The 19,986-nt window shown below is 41.2% G+C and overlaps 1 protein-coding gene and 1 pseudogene across 1 annotated transcript in view; one reads left to right on the forward strand and one right to left on the reverse strand.

Moving 5' to 3' along the window:
• Positions 1-19,986, reverse strand: part of Catsperb (catsper channel auxiliary subunit beta) — a 288,739-nt gene that overhangs the window by 63,835 nt on the left and 204,918 nt on the right. The window contains 2 exon segments of the mRNA NM_001433284.1: positions 11,784-11,938; positions 14,657-14,811. Coding sequence (NP_001420213.1) covers positions 11,784-11,938; positions 14,657-14,811 — 310 coding nt within the window.
• Ngrn-ps2 (neugrin, neurite outgrowth associated, pseudogene 2) lies at positions 18,290-19,088 on the forward strand (annotated as a pseudogene).

Raw genomic sequence — 19,986 nt, forward strand, 5'->3', positions numbered from 1 at the left:
CTAGTAAGAGCACCAGTGGAAGGGGAAGCCCTGGGTCCTGCTAAGACTGAACCCCCAGTGAACTAGACTGTGGGGGGGGAGGGCGGCAATGGGGGGAGGGTTGGGAGGGGAACACCCATAAGGAAGGGGAGGGGGGAGGGGGATGTTTGCCCGGAAACCGGAAAAGGGAATAACACTCGAAATGTATATAAGAAATACTCAAGTTAATAAAAAAAAAAAAAAAAAGAGCAGGCATGGGGTTGGGAATTTAGCTCCGTGGTAGAGCGCTTGCCTAGAAAGCCCAAGGCCCTGGGTTCAGTCCTCAGCTCTGGAAAAAAAAAAGAGCAGGCATATTAATGTGTGATTTAAAAATAAATTGTACCAATGTTAGGATTGATAATAGTAATAGAGCAGCTAACAAATGACTATCTGTCCAACCGTTGTTCAAAAGTTTTAACTGTTGGCAAAATGACATATACAACATAATTTTTCACACTGCAAGTGAACAAAAGTTATCTGTACATCTATGCATTTATCATCTGTCTGTGTATCCTATCTATCTATCTATCTATCTATCTATCTATCTATCTATCTATCTATCTATCTATCATCTATCATTGTTTAGGGCTGGGACTCAAACCTAGAACTTCATGAATGTTAGGCAAATGCTCTACCTTGGAGCCTTGTTTCTATTCTAGCAATGTTTTAAACGTCACTACTCAGGAGAGATGACACCCGATGGAAATAGATGTGCATTCACTATTAATCCGAATAAAAATTAAGAAGTTTCCTAGAAAAAATTTCACCACTTCAGATTTGAATGAAAAAATTTAAAAAGTAAGAAAGAAAACAAAAGAAAAGAGGAAATGACTGCTCCTAGGTCTGGTGGGGCAGAAGGTTTATTTTTGATATGATGAAGAAAATAGCCAGAGGCATCTGGGAGAGTGCTACTATAATGATGACCATAAAAGGAGGGGATGGCACCAGGGGAAGGGGAAGCCCTTGATCCTGCCAAGGTTGGACCCCCAGTGCAGGGGAATATGGGGGGGGGCAATAAGGGGGATGTATAGAGAGAATACCCGTATGAGGGAGTGAATGGGGGCTTATGGACAGGAAAACGGGAAAGGGAATAACATTTGGAATGTAAGTAAAGAAATATATCTAATAAAAAATTTAAAAAAGGAGGGGATGGAGAGAAAGAAGAAGGGTTGAGCAAAGAGAGTGAAGTAAGGCAGAGAGATTTTGTAATGTCAGGACTGGGGATATGGGTTCAGGCAGATGTGTACATGTACCCACACATGTGTGTTTGTGTGCACACACATATACACACACATACACACATACATACACACACAGAGAGAGAGAGAGAGAGAGAGAGAGAGAGAGAAGAGAGAGAGAAGAGAGAGGTACACACACAGACACACACACACACACACACACACACACACACACACACACAGAGGCAATTCCATGGCAAGTAAGCACAGTAAAAGCAAATGTCATTCATCATCTGGGAATTGGAAATGAGAAATAACAAAAAGTGACAAAATAACAAAACCCTAACATTAACAATGCCAAATGCTGACCATATACAAAAGAATTCTAACTTACTGCTGTAGGAATGTAGAAAGGAATGGCAAGATAGGCAATTTATTTAATCTCAAAAATTCTTTTACCCAACATTTCTAGGAATTTACCTAAATGAACTGCAAACCTGCATGTAGGTCCTAAAAGCACTGTGTTCACTGGGAGCAGCGGGAACGTCTTTTATTGATGACTAGGTTGGGGCTAGGGGGACACTCAGTATTAACAGCATTGAGTGCTCTACTACAGGGCCTGGTTTGGTCCCCCACATGGCAGCTCACAAACATATGTAACTCCACTTGTGGGGATCCAATAGCTCTCTTCTAGCCTGTATGGGTACAGAATGAAACACCAATACATAAAATAAAAAATAATTTAAAAATATTGGTGAATAGTTACATAAAATGTAGTCTAAACATACAGTGGAATACTTTTCTTCACTAGGTAATTCTCAAGACATTAGAAGATAAAACAATCTTTTTAATATTTTCTGAAACTGATATAATTAAATCACTTCCTACTTTCAGTTCCTCGCTCCAACTCTTCCCATGTCTACTCCTCCCTCATCTTGGTCCCTTTCAAACTCATTACCCTCTTTTCCTCTAATATATAACATATTAGCTTGTAATGGCTTAATACATTTACTGTACTTGTATGTGTAGGAACATGATTTCAGGGCTGACAACTTGGTACTGAATACCCAAGAAAGGGCTCATGCCTGAGGAAGACTAATTTTCTAGCTCTCATCATACCTTGGTTGCCTGTAGTTCTTTATCTAGTGGTAAGGCCCCATGAAATTTCCCCCTTCTATGTTAGCATATCTAATGACTCAGTACTTGTTCTGTCTTATTTAAACAGAGTAATAGGAATCTTAAGGCATACTCCCAAGTGGAAAAAGCAAATTTCAAAAGGATGTATAACTCCAACTACATTGCATTCTAGAACAGGCAAATCTAAGGAGATAGCAACATCAAAAAGTTGCCAGGAACTGGGAAGACAAGGATTACCAGATGAGACACAGGGGTATTTTCATACAACAAGACTATTGTATATGCATTATAATGCCACTATCCATTTGTTCCAAGTCACAGAAAGGGCACCAAGAGTTCATCTAGGTTGCACATGGAGGTATTTGGGTACCTACCCGCATGTTACCTTAGCATTCAGGAGGCTGAGGCAGGAGGATTGAGGATTTGAGGCCAGCTCTAGGCTACAGAGCAATTTCCTATTGCAAAAACGTGAATTCTGGCACAGTTCTGATCTGTGGGTGAAGTTATGTCTGTATAGGTTATCAGTTTAAGCAAGCATACAACTCTGGGGCTGTCTGTGGAGAGTATGGAGAACTAAAGAGCAGTGGAGAAGTGCATGAGAACTTTCTGCTTTTCTCCACAATTTTGTTGTAAAGTTCTAATTAAATTATTAAAAAAATCCCACCATTTCACACACCTGAGAGCAGAGGCAAGACCACCATTTCTGCTCCAAGGCACCTGCCTGGAGCCCTCAGGACACAAGAACCCAGGACCAGTCAGAGACAGGATCCTTCCAGTTTCTGTCCTCACCCAAAGCTTACCTGGTCCCATAGCTCTCTGTACCCAGATCCCCTGGGGAGAGTGGGACTCTCACAAGTTTGGACAATACTGAGAGTACAGGGAAGTCCACCACATCTGCTCAAATTCCTGGCCCAAGAAAAACCCGCCAGGAGCCCTCTGAACACAGGAACTGAGGAGCAGTCCGGGAGAGGATCCTTTCTGTTTCTGCTTGTGCCCAGAAATGACCCTGTGACATAGCTCTCTGTATCCAGATACTGCTGGGAGAAAGTCAGTCTCCAAGAGTGCTGACAGAGTGGCTTACAGGAGGGTCAAGCCACTATCAGAGACAGCAAGACCACCTAACACCAGAGACAACTTGATGGCAAGAGGCAAGTGCAGGAATCTAAGTAACAGAAACCAAGATTACTTGGCATCATCAGAGCCCAGTTTTTCCACCGAAGCAAACACTGCTTATCCAAAAACCCTGGAAAAGCAAGATTTGAAATTAAAAATCACATCTCACGATGATGATAGAGGACTTTAAGGAGGACATAAATAACTCCCTTAAAGAAATACAGGACAACACAGGTAAACAAGGAGATCTTAAAGAGGAAATACAAAAATCGCTTAAAGAATTACAGGAAAACACAAACAAACAAAACCATCCAGGATATAAAAATGGACATAGAAACAATAAAGAAATCACAAATGGAGACAATCCTGGAGATAGAAAACCTAGAGATCAGGAGTCATAGACACAAGCATCACCAACAAAAATACAAGAGATAGAGGGGAGAATCTCAGGGCCAGAAGATGCCATAGAAAACACTGATACAACCATCAAAGAAAATGTAGAATGCAAAAAGCTCCTAATCCAAAACATCCAGGAAATCCAGTTCACAATGAGAAGATCAAACCTAAGGATAATAGGTATAAAAGAGAGTGACTCCTAACTTAAAGGGCCAGTGAATATCTTCAACAAAATTATAGAAGAAAACTTCCATAACCTAAAGAAAGAGATGCCCACAAACATACAAGAAGCCTACAGAACTCCAAATAGATCGGACCAAAAAAGAAATTCTTCCTGTCATATAATAGTCAAAACACCAAATGCACAAAACAAAGAAAGAATATTAAAAGCAGTAAGGGAAAAAGGTCAAGTAACATATAAAGGCAGACCTATCAGAATTGCACCAGACTTCTTACCAGAGACTATGAAAACCAGAAGATCCTGGGCAGAGGTCATAAAGACCCTAAAAGAACACAAATGCCAGTCCAATTCTCAATTAACATAGATGGTGAAACTAAGATATTACATGACAAAAACAAATTTACACAACGTCTTTTCAAAATCCAGCCCTACAAAGGATAATAGATGGAAAACTCCAACACATGGACAGAAACTGAACCCTAGAAATAGCCGGAAAGTAATCTCCTTGCAACGAACCCAAAAGAGGAGAGCCACACTAACATAATTCCATCTCTAACAAGAAAAATAACAGGAAACAACAATCACTATTCCTTGATATCTCTTCACATCAATGGACTCAATTCCCCAATACAAAGGCATAGACTAACAGACTGGATATGTGCACTGCATGTTTGCTTAGTACTGGTATAGGTCAGAAGCAAGCATTCAATCCCTTGTAATTGGAGATTCAAATTGTTGTGAGGCAAAAAGAGGGTGTTGGGAACCAAATTTGTTTCCTCTGGAAGAGCAACAAATCCTCTTAACCACTTCTTTCCAGCCTCCTGTGCTAGCTGGATTTGATGACTAAACTGGCACAGTCTATACTCATCTGAGAGGAAGTCTGTTGGCATGTTGTAGGTGACTGCCTTTCTTGTTAATTGATGTATGAAGGCTCAGCCCATTGTAGGCAGCACCATTCTCTGTGGATTTGAGTTGTATTAAAAACAAAAACCAAAAAAACAGAACTAGTTAAATGTGAGGAAAGGGGGTGGGAGATCGGATGGGGGTTTGAGGAGGGGAAACTGGGAAAGGGGATAACATTTAAAATGTAAATCGATATATCCAACAAACTTTTTTAAAAAGCTCCTACAAAATTTTTCTTTTTTAAAATGTGAAAGTTTTAACTGTCTACAGTGCTGGTAATAAATGACTATTGGCACGGCATAATGGACCAGTGCTTTCCCTCAAATGGGAAACAAACGTCCAAGCTATATCAACTCTCCAAGGCTCAGGGAGCATTCGGAAAGGGAAGGCTGGAAAGAATGTAAGAACTAAAGGAAGGAGTAAAGTTGTAGGACTCTGTGTTCTGCACATAAAATTGGCATTGCCACTTTGAAGTTACAGTAGTTGTCATTATTCACAAAAGACTCTTACAAAAGTAAGCCTATTTGCACTCCATCATGAAAGTGCTGGGAGATCATGAGACTTTTGAGGGCCCTCTCTGTCCCTATGATTTGATTTTAAAAAATTGCTGGTCATTGCATAATCTGAAGGGAATAGAAATAACTTTCTAGAAAAAGAAAAGTATTCAACGTGAGCTGCTACATCCATTCTTCATTTTCTTATAAGGTTTTTCGTTCCACATAGATCTTATGCTAAGTAAAATTCTGTGATTTGATTCTATCAATTTTTTTCCTTTATTAACTTGAGTGTTTCTTATTTACATTTCGATTGTTATTCCCTTTCCCGGTTTCTGGGCCAACATCCCCCTAACCCCTTCCCCTCCCCTTCTTTATGGGTGTTCCCCTCCCCACCCTCCCCCATTACCGCCCTCCCCCCAACAATCACATTCACTGGGGGTTCAGTCTTAGTGACTCTGCATCAATTTGATTCTCAGATTCAGATACAAAATTTTCCTAAAAGGCTAGGGGTAAAAATTTTACTCCCCACAAATATATTCACAACAATTGACTGTATATATTGGGCCACTCTGCCAGAGCCATTGTGAGCTCTTAATTACTAACATGGCTTCTGCTACATCTACTTTTTTTTCTATTTTTTGGGGGGTTTATAAAAAATATTTTAATATACATTTTAAGCACAAAGGTTAAGAGAATTTTAAAGACAGACCTTTGGGTGTGAATTTTTTTTTCAAATTATTCTTTTTTATTTTTTTACCGTTATTGACTTGAGTATTTCTTATTTACATTTCGATTGTTATTCCCCTTTCCGGTTTCCAGGCCAACATCTGCCTATCCCCTCCCGCTTCCCTTCTATTTGGCCTTCCCCTCCCCATCCTGCCCCCATTACCACCCTCCCGCAGCCATCATGTTCACTGGGGGTTCAGTCTTGGCAGGAACAAGGGCTTCCCCTTCCACTGGTGCCCTTACTAGGCTATTCATTGCTACCTATGAGGTTGGAGCCCAGGGTCAGTCCATGTATAGTCTTTGGGTAGTGGCTTAGTCCCTGGAAGCTCTGGTTGGTTGGCACTGTTGTTCATATGGGGTCTTGAGCTCCTTCAAGCTCTTCCAGTCCTTTCTCTGATTCCTTCAACTGGGGTCCCGTTCTCAGTTCAGTGGTTTGCTGCTGGCATTCGCCTATGTATTTGCTGTATTCTGGGTATGTCTGTCAGGAGAGATCTACATCCGGTTCCTGTCGGCCTGCACTTCTTTGCTTCATCCATCTTATCTAGTTTGGTTGCTGTCTTGTATGGGCCACATGTGGGGCAGGCTCTGAATGGGTGTTCCTTCTGCCTCTGTTCTAAACTTTGCCTCCCTATTCCCTGTCAAATGCTTTCTCAGTATCTAATGAAATGATCACGTGGTTTTGTTCTTTCAGTTTGTTTATATAATGGATCACATTGATGGTTTTCCATATATTAAACCATCCCTGCATGCCTGGGATGAAGCCTACTTGATCATGGTGGATGATTGTTTTGATGTGCTCTTGGATTCCGTTTGCTAGAATTTTATTGAGTATTTTTGCATCGATATTCATAAGGGAAAATGGTCTGAAGTTCTCTTTCTTTGTTGGGTCTTTGGTTTAGGTATAAGAGTAATTGTGGCTTCATAGAAGGAATTCGGTAACGCTCCATCTGTTTCAATTTTGCGGAATAGTTTGGATAGTATTGGTATGAGGTCTTCTATAAAGGTCTGATAGAATTCTGCACTGAACCCATCTGGACCTCGGCTCTTTTTGGTTGGGAGACATTTAATGACTGCTTCTATTTCCTTAGGAGTTATAGGGTTGTTTAAATGGTTTATCTGTTCCTGATTTAACTTCGGTACCTGGTATCTGTCTAGGAAATTGTCCATTTCCTGTAGATTTTCAAGTTTTGTTGAATATAGGCTTTTGTAGTAGGATCTGATGATTTTCTGAATTTCCTCTGCTTCTGTAGTTATGTCTCCCTTTTCATTTCTGATTTTGTTAATTTGAACACACTCTCTGTGTCCTCTGGTTAGTCTGGCTAAGGGTTTATCAATCTTGTTGATTTTCTCAAAGAACCAACTTTTGGTTCTGTTGATTTTTGTATAATCCTTTTTGTTTCTACTTGGTTGATTTCAGCACTGAGTTTGATTATTTCCTGCCTTCTACTCCGCCTAGGTGTATTTGCTTCTTCTTGTTCTAGAGCTTTTAAGTTTGCTGTCAAGCTGCTGATATATTCTCTCTCCTGTTTCTTTCTGCAGGCACTCAGAGCTATGAGTTTTCCTCTTAGCACAGCTTTCATTGTGTCCCATAAGTTTGGGTATGTTGTACCTTCATTTTCACTAAATTCTAGGAAGTCTTTAATTTCTTTCTTTATTTCTTCCTTGACCAGGTTATCATTGAGTAGAGCATTGTTCAACTTCCATGTATATGTGGGCGTTCTTCCCTTATTGTTATTGAAGATTAGCTTTAGCCAGTAGTGGTCTGATAGCACGCATGGGATTATTTCTATCTTTCTGTACCTGTTGAGGCCCGTTTTTTGACCAATTATATGGTCAATTTTGGAGAAAGTACCATGAGGAGCTGAGAAGAAGGTATATCCTTTTGCTTTAGGGTAGAATGTTCTATAAATATCTGTTAAGTCCATTTGGCTCATGACTTCTCTTAGTCTGTCTACGTCTCTGTTTAATTTCTGTTTCCATGATCTGTCCATTGATGAGAGTGGGGTGTTGAAGTCTCCTACTATTATTGTGTGAGGTGCAATGTGTGTTTTGAGCTTTAGTAAGGTTTCTTTTACGTATGTAAGTGCCCTTGTATTTGGGGCATAGATATTTAGGATTGAGAGTTCATCTTGGTGGATTTTTCCTTTGATGAATATGAAGTGTCCTTCCTTATCTTTTTTGATGAATTTTAGTTGAAATTTTATTTTATTTGATATTAGAATGGCTACTCCAGCTTGCTTCTTCTGACCATTTGCTTGGAAAGTTGTTTTCCAGCCTTCCACTCTGAGGTAGTGTCTGTCTTTGTCTCTGAGGTGTGTTTCCTGTAGGCAGCAGAATGCGGGGTCCTCATTGCATATCCAGTTTGTTAATCTATGCCTTTTTATTGGAGAGTTGAGACCATTGATGTTGAGAGATATTAAGGAATAGTGATTATTGTTTCCTGTTATATTCATATTTGGATGTGAGATTATGTTTGTGTGCTTTTCTACTCTTTGTTTTGTTGCCAAGATGATTAATTTCTTGCTTTTTCTAGGGTGTAGCTTGCCTCCTTATGTTGGACTTTACCATTTATTATCTTTTGTAGCGCTGGATTTGTAGAAAGATATTGTGTAAATTTGGTTTTGTCATGGAATATCTTGGTTTCTCCATCTATGTTAATTGAGAGTTTTGCAGGATACAGTAACCTGGGCTGGCATTTGTGTTCTCTTAGGGTCTGTATGACATCTGTCCAGGATCTTTTTGCTTTCATAGTCTCTGGTGAGAAGTCTGGTGTGATTCTGATAGGTCTGCCTTTATATGTTACTTGACCTTTTTCCCTTACTGCTTTTAATATTCTTTGTTTTGTGCATTTGGTGTTTTGACTATTATGTGACAGGAGGAGTTTCTTTTCTGGTCCAATCTATTTGGAGTTCTGTAGGCTTCTTGTATGGCTATGGGCATCTCTTTCTTTAGGTTAGGGAAGTTTTCTTCTATGATTTTGTTGAAGATATTTACTGGTCCTTTGAGCTGGGAGTCTTCACTCTCTTCTATACCTATTATCCTTAGGTTTGATCTTCTCATTGAGTCCTGGATTTCCTGGATGTTTTGGACCAGTAGCTTTTTCCGTTTTACATTATCTTTGACAGTTGTGTTGATGATTTCTGTGGAATCTTCTGCTCCTGAGATTCTCTCTTCTCTCTCTTGTATTCTGTTGGTGATGCTTGTATCTGCAGTTCCTTGTCTCTTCCTTTGGTTTTCTATATCCAGGCTTGTTTCCCTGTGTCCTTCCTTTATTGCTTCTATTTCCATTTTTAACTCCTTCACCTGTTTGATTATGTTTTCCTGGAATTCTTTTAGGGATTTTTGTGATTCCTCTCTATAGGCTTCTACTTGTTTATTTATGTTTTCCTGCATTTCTCTAAGGGAGTTCTTCATGTGTTTCTTGAAGTCCTCCAGCATCATGATCAAATGTGAATTTAAATCTAGATCCTGCTTTTCTGGTGTGTTTGGACATTCGGTGTTTGCTTTGATGGGAGAATTGGGCTCCGATGATGCCATGTAGTCTTGGTTTCTGTTGCTTGGGTTCCTGTGCTTGCCTCTTGCCATCAGGTTGTCTCTGGTGTTACCTTGTTCTATTTCTGACAGTGGTTAGACTGTCCTATAGGCCTGTGTGTCAGGAGTGCTGTACACCTGTTTTCCTGTTTTCTTTCAGCCAGTTATGGGAATAGAGTGTTCTGTTTTCAGGCATGTAGTCTTTCATGTCTACTGGTCTTCAGCTGTTTCTGTGGACCTGTGTCCTGAGTCCACCAGGCAGGTCACTTGGAGCAGAAAAGTTGTTTTTCCCTGTGTTCTTAAGGCTCAAGTTGCTCGTTGGGGGCTGCTTTTTAGCTCTCGGTGAGGGCAGTAACCAGCAGGGTCTGTGCCGCCTTTTGCCAGAGCCCCTGTGCACCAGGGTCCCAGATGGCGTTAGGTGTTTTCCTCTGGAGTGAGAAATGTGGGCAGAGTGTAGTCTCTTCTGGCTTTCCAGGTGTGTCTGCCCCTCTAAAGGTTTAGCTCTCCCTCCCACGGAATTTGGGTGCAGAGAACTCTTGACTGATTCCCTTCATGTCCAGGTAGTGTCTGGACTACAGGGGGTCTGCCTATTTTCTGGTTCCTAGAGGCCATATTCAGTTTCCTCTTGGGCCAGGGATGTGGGCAGGGGTGAGCAGTATTGGTGGTCTCTCCCACTCTGCAGTCTCAGGAGTGCCCACCTGTCTGGGCGGCGAGCTCTCTCTCCCAAGCGGTTTGGGAGCTTCGTGTCTTTCTTGATGTCCTCCAGCATCGTGATAAAATGTGAATTTAAATCTAGATCTTGCTTTTCTGGTGTGTTTGGATATTCTGTGTTTGCTTTGGTGGGAGAATTGGGCTCTGATGATGTCATGTAGTCTTGATTTCTGTTGCTTGGGTTCCTGCACTTGCCTCTTGCCATCAGGTTGTCTCTGGTGTTACTTTGTTCTGCTATTTTTGACATTGGCTAGACTGTCCTATAGGCCTGTGTGTCAGGAGTACTGTAGACCTTTTTTCCTGTTTTCTTTCAGCCAGTTATGGGAACAGAGTGTTCTGCTTTCAGGCCTGTAGTCTTTCCTGTCTACTGGTCTTCAGCTGTTTCTGTGGGCCTGTGTCCTGAGTCCACCATGCAGGTCGGTTCAAGCAGAAAAGTTGGTCTTACCTGTGGTCCCGTGGCTCAAGTTGTTCGTGGGGGGCTGCTTTTGAGCTCTCTGTGAGGGCGGCAACCACGAGGGCCTGCACTGGCTTTTTCTAGGGCCCCTGTGCACTGGGGTCCCAGATGGCGTTAGGTGTTTTCCTCTGGAGTCAGAAATGTGGGCTATTTTTGTTTTTTGAGACAGGCTATCTCAGTGAAACTGAAGATTACCAATGGACTACACAGATTAGACAGACACTAAGTCTTTAGGATTCTCTTGCCTCTCTGCCTCCCAGAGTCAAGATCTCAGGCATTCCATTGCATGCCTCTCTATTCACATGTGTGCTGGAGATATGACCCCAGACATTCATATTTTTGCAGCATCTCTCCAGCCACAATATCACCAAATCATTGGAAAAGAAAGATATTTTATATTTTAATGGGTTAAAACTATTAAAGAAGTTCATGTTATGGTGACATGTTTAATATATTTTTAAAAAAAACCAGGAGCAACAAGGCAGATATCTTTTATTTAAGGTGTTTATCATTAGGCTTACAAAATGTAATAGGAAGCAGGTATAATGTGCTAAGAAACATTAAGAAACGTGGAAGTTATTTGCAGGTGTCCTGATTTTTTATTTAGAATTAGATCTAATTCTACCAGGAAAATGAAGGACTATGTAGAAAATGCAGCAGAATTATTAAAAAGAATTTTGGGAATGCAAGGTACTATACAAAAGAAATGTCAGAACTTTTTCTTTTGTATCAATTACGAGAAAATAAATATATCAGCTTATCTCTTTCATTACAGCCATCAGGTAGACATACTTTGGATACTATCTGTTCCTTCCAAGACTGAGGCTTTATTCCTTCATACATACAGCAGTGTGTAGGGTAGAGACCAGTAGAGTTGTGATACTTATTCTTGGTTGTTAACTTTACTACATTTTTAATTAACAACAACCATTACTTACCTATACTCTATCGTTTTTCCCGTGTGAATATTTTTAAAATTCATTGTCTGTGCAAGGTCTTTAGACGTTTTCAGAGGTACATATGCAAAAAAAACCATTTCTTTGGCAGAGATATATTGTGGAACTATTGCCGTTTCAAATCCCATATCAGGCGCCTGAAATTGGAGAAAAGGAAATATTGTATGATGAATGTCTAATGCTTCAACTACAATGTAATTCAAATAGCATGCTTGCTTCTCACTCAAATCAAAAGGACGCTGCTCTACTTATTAATAGAGTAATATACCCATATGCTCTTTGGATATCTTTGAATATACAAATGTGTGAATGAGACAATTCAGTTTTATGTAGTGTAGAAAAAAAGGAAGTTTGATAAATATACCCCAGTTTGAAGTTTCTGTACCTTTGTAGGAGGGTGTAGTGGTGTATGTGAGCAGTTTGGAGGTGCAAAGTTTTGAGTTGTGTTATCTGTAGTGACACCATTCTGAACACAGAAGATCTTGTCATGACTAGTTCTAATTGGAGTTCTAATTTGGTTCCAATTTGGAGTTTTACCATAGAAGGTCCAATAAAGTGTCTTCCCTTTGAACACTGCTCCCTGAGTCTCCTGTTCTGTGCCTCGATGCTTCTAGCTTTGGTCTTCACCAGCATATCCCATTCATTGAATTTACAGAACATCCAGACTGTGTCTTAAGGTACTGTATACCTAGATTTCTGACATCTAATTCTTCTATGCTGAACTGAACAGTTTGGGGTACTTTCAGTGGGTGAAAATAAAAATGAATACTAGCTTCAAAAACGTTGTTGGAGTTGATCTTGCTGTTTAGGATGTCAAGTGTATGTGTGGATTGTAAACAGTGCACAACCTGTTTGACTTGGGACTGAAAGTCTGTTAGGGAACATATGCATCAAATATTGACTCCAATGGACATTTCTGTCACGTTTTCCTCCCAGTGTTTGAATTTTGGATACTCACCAGTAATAAAAGAGATAGGGAAGTAGGGTGTCTAAAAGGAATCAATAGCCTCAGTAAAACTGTTTGGTTCTAATACATCAATTTCACATAATTTGGGTGATCCTATACTCTCTGTGTGCCATGCATAAGGGAATGAGGACAAATAGTTGATATAAGATGAAGAATTCACAGCAGTGCCTGACACATAATAGGGTTAGAAATTACTTCTTTCAGAGAGGAGGCATGTATCATTTGTGTGGAAAAAATGATATGTTGAGTCAGAGTTCTTCAGACTTGTCCTGAGTAGAGAAATCCCTATAGTTTCTCCATCTAAAAATTTCAAATTTCAATGAAGGGAACTAAGCCACTTTCTGAAAAGCAGTCATGTTAATGAAATCCTGATGGTTGCTTTTGTTTGTTATGTCTGACAGATTGCTCACATCATCTACTTTGTACATTAGCAGAATCCAGAGCCCAGGCTCCAGATAAGTGGTGGCATCTCCCTCTTATGGAATTCCTGTTTATTTTGTGTTTGCATTTCAGACACAGCATGCAAAAAACCCTTTCATCTCAATGTATAGCCATGGCATGGTACATGGATGGATCATTTAACTAATATGTGTGCTAGTTTAATTTCTAGTGCTGACCATAAGCAACTTGGGGAAGGACATAGTTTATGTCAGATTATATCTATTCCATCTGGAGGGGAAATTAAGGCAATAACTATTGTTGAGAACTTAGAGGCATGAAATGGAACAAAGGCCATATAAGAATGCTTCTAGCTGTGAGTGCCCACATTAATCATTAATCAAGAAAATACCCCAAAGACCTGGTTCCAAGCCAGTCTGATGTAGGCAATTCCTCAAGTGATTTTTCTCTTCCCAGATGTATCTAGGTTGTGTCAAATTAACAGGACCAATCAAGGACAGTGTGCATATATGTGCAACATATATGTATCTACTGACTTCAGAGGTCATAAATACATATTGGATATTTGGGAGCTATAGTTATGGATGGTTTTGAGTCATTCTGTGGGTTAGTACCATATCTGGTCCTTTAGGAGAGTGGCAAATACTCTTAGGCACATAATTACCTCTCTAGGCCTGGACTAATATAGAAAGCGATCCACCCTTTTCAAAACATTCTTTTAGACAAATGAAACACATTTTCACCTTGGCTGCTTTGTTGATGAGTATTCATCTTTATGTCTACGTGCCAGTATATGTATGTATAATATATAGTCATTAAAAACATGTATCTATGTATCTGTGAAGGACTGAAAATCTCTGCTCTATGTTGGCATTAAACAAGGAATAAACTAGTGACCAGGACTAATTTAATTGAAAGGTGTCAAGGTCAACTTTGGAACTCTGCCAGGACCAAAGTTGCTTTTAACAGATCTGTTTTAGATGTTTTACCGTTCTGCTGGGAAATCTTGTATGAGGATAACTGGAGGGCCCTCATGAGCTTAAAGAAGATTTCGGAGGTGTTCAATGTTTTGTATAAAATGTTCCTCTAGCAAAGAGTGTTTGTCCTGATGGATCTAAAGTTATGGCTCAGCTGTTAGGAGCACACACTTGATCTTTGCAATGGATATGAGCTTGTTTCTCAGGTACCCTGCCAAGTGGCTTGCAACTGCTTGCAACCTCAGCTTCAAGGTAGACTTAGCATGCCTAACCGCCACAAACACCTGTACTTCTATGCACACACAAATAATTTAAAAACCTTAAAAGGGATATATTAAAGAAAACACCCTCTCAAAAAACAACAAAACAAAACAAGCAAACGAAAAACCCAAACCAACAACAAAACCCCCAACCAACTAAACAAACAAAAGAAAACACCCTCTCATTAACATGAACATAGAATGTGATATCTGTTCTCCAAAGAAGGCAAACAGTTTCAACACATTACTTACCTTTCCAAAAATACTGACAGAATTTCCATGCCCTAAAAGGTTTGTACCATAATCAAAGGAACGTGGAGTCAGTTTGTGTATGTATCCCAAATGGTCATAGTACAATGTGAAAATTGTATCATTAAGCATTCCCAATTCATTGTATCTGTTTAATCCTGTTAGGAAATAAATAGAACCCGGTTGTTACTGATATACAACAACTAGAAGACATTTCTTATTATACCTATGAAATGTTGTTTAAAAAAGGGGTGGGAGTAGGGCTCTGAGACCTCTACAGTAGTAAAATACACACTGCTTAGTGTTATATCCTTGGAAATTCTTTTGCAGTTCCACTTAATTATAGATCATGTTCACCAAAGAAGGGGTTAAAGATCAAAGGGGTAGTCAAACCAAAGGATGTTGAAGGCAGGTTTTTTGTTACCCTAGTGGTGTTTCCTCTTGAAACTATCCAATTAGATTTCTGCCTAGGTAGAAACCACGTGAAAACCTTACGCTGGCAAGAATAATTAGTAGCTACCACTAGGATGTTGATACCAAACACAGTGGGTTGTATACTATTTCAGGCAAAAATCCTAGGAGATCTGTGAGTCACGTCCAGCTTGATTTCTGTGTCCTATAACCAGAGTTTTATGTTCTCAGAAATAAGGTCTCACTATCTAGTTATGTGGACTGAGAGCAATGGTAACACCCTGTATTGTTATGGGAACTTTGGACTTCTTGCTGACCAAGACTCCTTGTGACTCACAAGGAGTTGTCCTATGTTCAGCAGTACGATTTTTGTTTAATAACCAATGTTTCTTGGAATAGAGGGTATGTGCACACAATTTCCTTTTAATATATTTTAAAAATGTATTTAAAATTAACTTACAAAGTACTGTTCCCTTGTCTTTCAAATTCACATTCCCACTACACCTTTAACCTCTAGTATTCCTCCACTTCCCTTTTCATATCATGTCTTCTACTATCTTGACACCTTTTAATTCCCACTCCCATTCTAGATTCCTGATCTGTCAGAGATTACAAATAAAGCACAAATCTGACTTTGAAAGGTCAGATTCAGAACATGTGGAATTATCTTTTGGAGCATAGGCAAATATATATAGTATAACATTTTCCAGTTCTCCCCATTTTCCTGAATAGCACAGGAAGAGATGCTACTTTAAGAGCAGAGAGAGAGAGAGAGAGAGAGAGAGAGAGAGAGAGAGAGAGAGAGGAGGGAGGGGAGCAGGAGGGGAAAGGGAGAGTTAGAGGTAAAGGTAGAGGTAGAGGTGGGAGAAAGAGAGAGAGAGAGAGAGAGAGAGAGAGAGAGAGAGAGAGAGAGAGAGAGAGAGAGAATAGTGACAGTGGTACATGTATAGAAGTTCTACATAAACAGTTTTGCAGAGAGAGAGAGAGTCCATAGAGGAAAAAGAGCTAGATACAGGTGAGGACAGAGCAAGCCTAAGTACGATACAGATCTAGAAGATTTGCAGAGCAATTCAGTCAGAAGCTGAGAGAAGCCAGATTGAAAGAGTAAGCTTGGAAGATTAGAGGATGTGCAAAGGCTAGAAGCTTCTAGGCCTAGGACTAGGGATAGTTAGAACTGGCATCATAAAATGGATAAAATGTCAGCCTACAAAATGAGCAAAAAGATCTTCACCAAACCCATATCTTACAGAGGGCTGATATCCAAAATACACAAAGAACTCAAGAAACTAGACAGTAACAAACCAAACAACTCAATTAAAAATTGGGTACAGAGCTAAACGGTATTCTCAACAGAGGAATCTCTAATGTCTGATAGGCACTTGAGACAGCTCATGTGTGCAAGGATATGAAGAAAGGGAAACACTACCCCACTGCTTGTATTAGTGCAAACTTGTACAACCAGTTTGGAAAGGAATATGGTATGTTATCAGAAAACTGGGAATTGATTTACCTCAAGACCCAGCTATACCACTCCTGGGTATATACTCAAAAGATGTTCCAGCGTGCCACTAGGAGACTTGCTCAACCATGTTCATAGCAGCTTTATTTGTAATAGCCAGAAACTGGAAACAATCTACATGTCCCCAAACTGAAGAATGGAAAAAGAAAATGTGTGACATTTATATAATAGAGTATTACTCAGCTATTAAAAACAATAACATCATGAAATTTGCAGGGGCCTGGGTGTACTAGGAAATATCATCCTGAGTGAGGTACCTTAGAACCAGAAAGACAAACATGATATGTACTCACATGGTATGGATATTAGCTCTAAAATAAGGATTACCATGTTACAATCTACACTCCCAAAGATGCTATGTAGCAAGGAGGGCTCAAGGTGGACAGGGCATATGAATCTCTTGAGAAGGAGAAACAGAATAGACATTGCTGGTATATGGAGAGGGTCTGGATAAGGGAAGGGACAGGGACGGGAACAGGAGGTATCAGGTCAGAGAAGGATGAAGGAGAGAGTACTAGGAGAGACAACTTGGAGGGGGCAGGCATTTCTCACATTAGCTAGAAACCCAGGACTATAGAAATTCCTCAGGAACTGATGAGGGTAACGAAGCTAAGACTTGAAGAGAAGGGGGATGTGGAGTCTGAACTGACCATCTTCTGGGACCAAGCAAGACTTCCATTGGAGGTGTTAGGAAACCAACACAGGCACAAAACCTTCCCCCTTCAATTTGTTCTGCCTACAAGAAGTGCTGGTGCAAAGGTGGCATAGAGATTGCAGGACAACAAATGACTGGTTCAGCATGAGACCCATGCTATGAGAAGGAATCCATGCCTCACATTGGCTGGAGGGCCCAGAAGCAGAGGCTAGATTGCCCAGAGTCCCATAATAGAATCAAACAAGAATGAAAAAGAAATAAATGAAATGACTCCTAATTCTATTCTGCTTTACTCATATATTAGCCCAATTGTCATAGGAGAGGCTTCACCCAGCAAATGATTGAAATAGATGCAGATACCCAGAGCCCCACCCTAGGTGGAGCTTGGGGAATCCTGCAAAAAAAAAGAGGGGAGGAAGAATTGGAAGATCCAGAGGGGTCAAAGACACCATAGGAAAACTCAGAGAAACAAATATCCAAGGCCCAATGGGGCTCACAGATACTGAACTGCCATCCAGGGAGTCTGCATGGGCTCCATGCAGTTTTTGTTCTCCTGGGACTCCTAATAGTGGGCACAGGAGCTGGCTCTGCCTCTGTTCACTGCCTTTGAGACCCTTTCCTTCCTTTGAGTTGCCTTGCTTGTTCAATAAGAGAGGAGGTACCTAGTCTTAGTGTAACTTGCTATGCTATGCTTGTGATATCCACTGGGGTCCTGTCCTTTTTTGAACATAAACAGAGGAGGAATGGATGGGTAGAAGGGGGAAGAAGGGAGGTTGTGGGGAAGGGACTAGGGGAGAGGAGAAAAGGGAACTGCTGTTGGTTTGTAAAATGAATGTTAATAAAACACACATTCTAGGAATTAAAAATAGGAAAGAAAGAAGTCAAAGTAGTCAAACTTGAAATAAGAACATCCCCCATCTCTCTCTCTCTCTCTCTCTCTCTCTCTCTCTCTCTCTCTCTCTCTCTCTCTCTCTCTGTGTGTGTGTGTGTGTATGACCTAAATGTTACAATGAGAAGTTTCTACAGTTCTTAAAACTTTTAGAAAAGTAGCATGACTAGTGACGTCTTTCATCACCAGTTAGAGAGTTCAGCGTGCTTAAATGCTCAGGTGGTGTAGGTGTTAGATTTCTGGGGTGGTGTACACAGAGCACTTTAACCTGGCAGACATGGCTGAGCTGCCTTAGTGGTCAGACAAGAGGGCTGGGATCTCCAAAATTTAGTCCAAAACTTTGTTGAAACACTCATATTGCTTCCACGCATGGCTTTTGCCATTGGTTGTTTCCCCCAGCGCTTTGAAACAACAGAAAAAAGCAATGCGATTCCAGAAAATTCAAAGGCAAATGGAGGCTCCAGATGCCCCACCTAGAACACTGAGGTAGGAAGTCATGGAGCAGATGTGGTATTTACATAAGGAATTTTCAGAGTCCTGGTCAGTTCCCAGGTTGGCAGAAGGCTTTGATGTCAGCAATGTTATCTGAAGGGTTTTAAGAAGTAAGTTTGTACCCATTTTAGAGCAGAAACTGAAGCTGGACCAAAAGGTCTTGAAAAAAGCCGGGATTACCTCAGTGGTTTGGCAGCTTCCTGTTTCTGAAGATACCTTAAAGCTGCTCAGTGCAGGCCATCCTGTATCTGGCCCTCTGCTGATGCCGGGGAATGAAGTGTATTCTAAAAGTCAGACTCACAGCAGAGCTCTGAAAGTGGTAAAGTCAAACACTCCCAGAACAGAGGCACAGAAGAAACGAGAAGAAAGGAATAAAAGGACAGGAAGATAGGGGCACTCATAGCTGTGGTCCAGACACCGCCTGGATCTGTATGGATCCAGTCAAACAGCTCCCTGCACCCAAATCCTGTGAGAGGGAGAGCTAAACCTTCAGAGGGGCAGACACACCTGGGAAGGCAGAGAAGACTATTCTCTGCCCACATTTCTGACTGTAGAGGAAAATGCCTAGCGCCACCTGGGCCCCATGTGCACAGGGTCCAGAGTGAAGGCAGGGCAGACCCTTCTGGTTGCTGCCCTCATGGAGAGCTGAAACCTGGATCTGAGAAGCGACTCAAGGCCTGAGACCAGAGGTAAGATCAACTTTTCTGCTCCAAGTGACCTGCCTGGTGTACTCAGGACTCACAAAGGCAAAATTCCTCTGGGACCAGGCACTTCCAGTTTCTATTTGGGGCCCGAACCTTGCTGATCCCAGCCTACAGCTCCCTGCTCCCAAACCCCATGGGAGAGAGAGCTCACCACTCAGACAAGATGGGCACTCCTGAGACTGCAGGGCTAGAGAGACCGCTAGTACTGCCACCCCTGCCCACATCCCTGGCCCAATAGGAAACCTTTTGGGCCTCTGGGAACAGGAAGATAGGGGCACTCATAGCTGTGGTCCAGACACCGCCTGGATCTGTAGGGACCCAGTCAAATAGCTCCCTGCACCCAAATCCCATGGGAGGGAGAGCTAAACCTTCAGGGGGCAGACACACCTGGGAAGCCAGAGGAGGCTACTCTCTGCCCACATTTCTGATGCTAGAGGAAAACGCCTAGTGCCATCTGGGCCCGAGTGCACAGGGTCTGTGAGCGAAGTTGGGGCAGGCCCTTCTGGTTGCTGCCTTCACGGAGAGCTGAAACCCGGATCTGAGAAGCGATTCCAGACCCGAGACCAGAGACAAGACCAACTTTTCTGCTCCAAGTGACCTGCCTGGTGGACTCAGTACACATGCCCACAGAAACACCTGAAGACCAGTAGACAGGAACAACTA

Source organism: Rattus norvegicus, chromosome 6, assembly GCF_021556685.1.
Source record: "Rattus norvegicus strain SHRSP/BbbUtx chromosome 6, alternate assembly SHRSP_T2T, whole genome shotgun sequence".
Classification (NCBI taxonomy): domain Eukaryota; kingdom Metazoa; phylum Chordata; class Mammalia; order Rodentia; family Muridae; genus Rattus; species Rattus norvegicus.